This window comes from Quercus suber, unplaced genomic scaffold, assembly GCF_002906115.3.
Source record: "Quercus suber isolate HL8 unplaced genomic scaffold, Cork oak 2.0 scaffold_157, whole genome shotgun sequence".
Taxonomy (NCBI): domain Eukaryota; kingdom Viridiplantae; phylum Streptophyta; class Magnoliopsida; order Fagales; family Fagaceae; genus Quercus; species Quercus suber.
This window is the reverse complement of record NW_027069618.1, coordinates 456113-460411: the sequence shown is the minus strand read 5'-3', so window position 1 is coordinate 460411 and position 4299 is coordinate 456113. Positions and strand designations below refer to the sequence as shown.

At 32.4% G+C, this 4299-nt stretch overlaps 1 protein-coding gene across 1 annotated transcript; it reads right to left on the bottom strand.

Annotated features, from left to right (window-relative positions):
• Positions 1–3057: 3057 nt before the first annotated feature.
• On the bottom strand, positions 3058–3464 carry LOC111986452 (thioredoxin M2, chloroplastic-like). Its single transcript, XM_065777495.1, has one exon. The coding sequence runs from the start codon at positions 3376–3378 to the stop codon at positions 3163–3165; it is 216 nt and encodes a 71-aa protein (XP_065633567.1). The 5' UTR covers positions 3379–3464; the 3' UTR covers positions 3058–3162.
• Between the last annotated feature and the right edge of the window lie 835 nt (positions 3465–4299).

Here is a 4299-nt window from a genome sequence, read left to right as displayed (position 1 = left end):
AGAATATTTGAGCACAAAAAAAAAAAAAAAAAAAAAAGGGCAAAAATCATATAATAGGGTCCCTTAAAGGGATTATATTGTGAGTTTGGAAAAGAAATGAGTTTCTTTAAAATATATTAAGTTGATTAAAGATATGTATGACGGAGTTATAAATAATTAAATAGTGTGAGAACACGTGAAGGCTTCATGTCCCATCAAACATCTTCTTTAGCTCTCTGTGAATGGTGGTAGTTGAGATTGCACTGTTCAGGGGTCTTCTCCACATAAATGCGGCCAGAAAAGTTGCTGCAGTGCATTTAATGCGGTGGTAGCAGATTTTCTTTTAGATATTTCTGTGTTCTTATCACCTTTGTACGTGCTTGAGATTCATCCTAATCATCGTTGGAACTCCCTGGAAAGTCACCTAAATCACTCAAATGCGTGTTTGACCGATACTCATCGTATCTGAGAGGGAACTACTCCTCAGATTATATGCCTCCATTCTTTTCTTCTGTGATTCTCAACTTTGGGGTCTCTTCCAATCATGTACTCCTCCTTAGACATATCAACGTTTTCGGATAAGGCCCAATGCCCAACATACAAATTTGGGTTCTTATCCCCACAGTAACTTTTATGCTAAATGTGTTACAAAAATCTAAAAGTTAATTTATTTTAAAAAGCTAAAAAATAGAATATTTGCGCACAAAAAAAGAAAAAGAAAAAAAGAAAAAAAAAAGGGGCAAAAATCATATAATAGGGTCCCTTAAAGGGATTATATTGTGAGTTTGGAAAAGAAATGAGTTTCTTTAAAATATATTAAGTTGATTAAAGATATGTATGACAGAGTTATAAATAATTAAATAGTGTGAGAACAAGTGAAGGCTTCAAAAGTTAAAGTTTCCTATCACTACAAGTTTGCATTGAGGATCAACATTAAATCTTTATCTCTTTTGCAGATGATATAATTTTAGTGGATTAAACTACAAATGGAGTTGTTGCTGAGTTAGAACTTTTGCGAGATGATTTAGAATTCTTTTTATTAAGTAGGACTAAAATAGAGTACATGGAATGTAAGTTTAGTAAAAATAGAAATAAAAATGAAGGGGTGGTAAGACTTGATGCTCAAGAGATACAAAAAAAGCCAAATATTTCGATATCTTGGATTAATAATACATAAAAAATGAGAGATTGAAGAGGACAAAGAATAAAGTAGGGTGGATGAAGTAAAGAAGTGTATTAGGAATCTTGTTTGATCATAAAATAACTATAAAGTTAAACAAAGAATGTAATCAAGATTAGCTATGATTTATAGACCTAAATTGTTAAGAAGAAACATATTCATAAACTGAGTGTCATTGAAATGAAAATTTTAAGATGGATAAGTAGAAATACATGGCAAGATAAAATTCAAAGTGAGAAAATCCACTTAATAATATGAGTGTCTCATATTGATGAAAATGTGAGGAAAAATTGTTTGAGGTAGGTTTTTTTAAAAGAGTTTCAACTTATGGTATTCACTCTTGATGATAGCTTTTTATCATCAGACTAATAAACCAATCGGTTTTTGGTGTAATCGAAGATTGAACCTTAGAACTCTTATTCAACTAATAGAGATTTTACCAATTTAGCTAACTGAAACTTACTATCTGAGGTAGTTTGGTTATATACATAGTAGAACAATTAATTCACCAATAAAAAAAAGTGAGTTTATCTAAGTTAAGAGAACAAAAAAAAAAAAAAAATGCATTGGAAGATAAAAATAGCATTAGTAGGAGCAGTTAAAAAGACTGTGTCAACTTAGGAAGTAACAGATATTGAATTTTGGACAGTGTAGAATGTTGGAAAAGATTGAAAAGAATACACATAATTGGCCTTAATTAATCACGTTGAAGATCCATTGCAAACTTAAAAAATTTGAGACTAGGGCACTGTGGTTACTTTAATCGTTAATTCCGATGCTATCATCATCGTACTCAAAAAAGAAAATAATAGTAATGATAATAATAATAATAATAAACAAAAGCTACCAGTACTTCAGTTCACGTGTTTTCGGAGAATTGCTGTTTTATATGTCGTTTTGAGATTTTTAAATAATATTATATATATTTTTAAATATTTTTTTATTTATATATATTTTTAAGAAATATAAACAATATTATTAAAACAATATTACCTAATAACAATATTATCAAACAGCTATTGATAAAAATATTTCATTTTAAGCTCCGTTTGATTAAGGATGTTTGCGGCTGCATTTAGGACCCAGTTGCGTTTTTTGGCTTTTATTTTATTTTAATTTTTTTATTCTGGCGTTGGTGCACTGTTCATGTTTCATGAACAGTGCATCAGGTAAATGCACAGTAATTTTATTAATAAACAGTAATTAATTAATTTTTTTTTAATTTTTAATTTTTAGCAAAAATAAGCCATATTTAATCGTACACTACGTATGCCTTTTTCAGCCTCTATGTACTTTCCTTATTCTTGCCCCTGGCCTCAAAATTCTCCAAAGATGAGTAAAACAAGCAGAGCATTCAAAGCTTAAAGTCTTTTTCTTTCGATTGCCGATGTAAGTCATCGATTCTAGAGAAACAGTAATTTTATATGCTTTCAAGTTGAATCCATCAACATCATGAAAAGAAAGTCGTTGGTAAAAGAATAGGACACAAAAGAGTTGTAAGATCGTCCGAATTCAAAGCTACGAAATCCTGCCCTGAATTCTATCTTCAACCCAGCAATTGAAAAAGAACGATTGTTCACCATTTTTTTCAGCCCAATTCCCCAAGTTCATCATACGACTTTCATTAAATCCACGTGAAGAACCAGTCAATTCAAAACTTCTAGATTTAATTAAAGTCATGAAAAGCATGTTTTTGTATATATTGAGAAGACTGAACCAGGGTCTAAGGTTGAAATGCAAATTTCAAGTCATCACATTGACAAAAATTGCAATACTTCCCTCTAAATCTTTGACAACATTTTTATTGGGTGCAATTTTCAGCACGGCTAACATTTATATTGGAGAAGTTCAAATGTTTAACGTGCAAAAGACGAATAATCGTTGTCTAAATAAAACCTGATACATGGAACTTCCAAAATTATACAAAAGGTCAAAAAGATTTTCAACCTCAACATGAAAAACTCCCAAAAATATAACGCGGTTTTGTGAAAGAAATACAGTCTCTACAAGAATTTCTCAACGCTGGCAGTTAGTGTGGTTTTGGGCACAGCACCAATTACTGCGTCTTTCTTCTCAAAGTTGATGAAGATCATGATTGTTGGGATGCTTTGAATTCCATATTGGGTTGCAATTGATGGACTATCATCAGTGCTCAATTTGAAGCACTTGAGCTTCCCATCATATTGCTTTGACAGTTCACCAATTACTAGATGGATCATACGGCATGGCCCACACCATGGAGCCCAAAACTCAACCAGTGCAGGCCCATCAGCCTTGAGGACAAGTTATTCCCACGTAGCATCAGTCACAAACAATGTTACCTAGAAGGAATGTTAGGACATATGTGGAATTGTCAAAAACATATTTGATGTGATTGATTAATCTTTTGATAAAACATACTTTACTTGTAATTGGATAGATTTAGGATGAGTTTAGTACTTCAAGAAACAAGTGTTCAAGTTTAGTACTGAAGCCATGCAAGTCTAACCAAAAAACAAGTAAAGAAGTGTTGTTTATTAAAGTTCGACAGATGTCTCGACAGAATCTTTTTTGTCGAGGTTTATTGTTGAAGCTCGACAGAAGTTGAATCTGTCGAGAATTACAAAATTAGAGTTTTCAGATCTGATTTCACACACATCCTTGAGTATTTGTGTAGGGTTTCTTTTCTCACAACCCTAGACATATGTAAGGATAATTTTAAGGGCCGTCAAGTGTGATGCAAAGTGATGCAAAAGTTGATGCAATTGTTGTTACAAGCATATTGTGACTGGAGATAGAAATTCCCCTAGTTCATCATATTCTTTGTGCTACTGCGTTCTTGTGCCAAGGGTTTTGTAACCAATGAGTTTCCTGATCTTCATTGTTGGATGAACTAAAGAACTTTGCAGCCAACATCTTCCTCAAGTTGTTGTGTTAGTCATGTATTGGGATTCATGCATTATTGGTTAGTCACGTACTGGGAGCCGTGCATTAAAAGGAGAGATTATCGCTACAATACAAGTCCAATTGGGTATTGGGGTAAGGGTTCAATTGTAGGTTGGTAGTAGGTACTGATATTCATTTTATTTGTAATCGCTTGTTTTGATAACAATGGATTTTCAAGAGTGGTGACCTTAAATTCACTCAGTGGAGTTTTGCCT

Coding starts and splice junctions, on each gene's coding strand:
- LOC111986452 (XM_065777495.1), bottom strand. CDS start 3,378: ATGATCCATCTAGTAATTGGTGAACTGTCAAAGCAATATGATGGGAAG.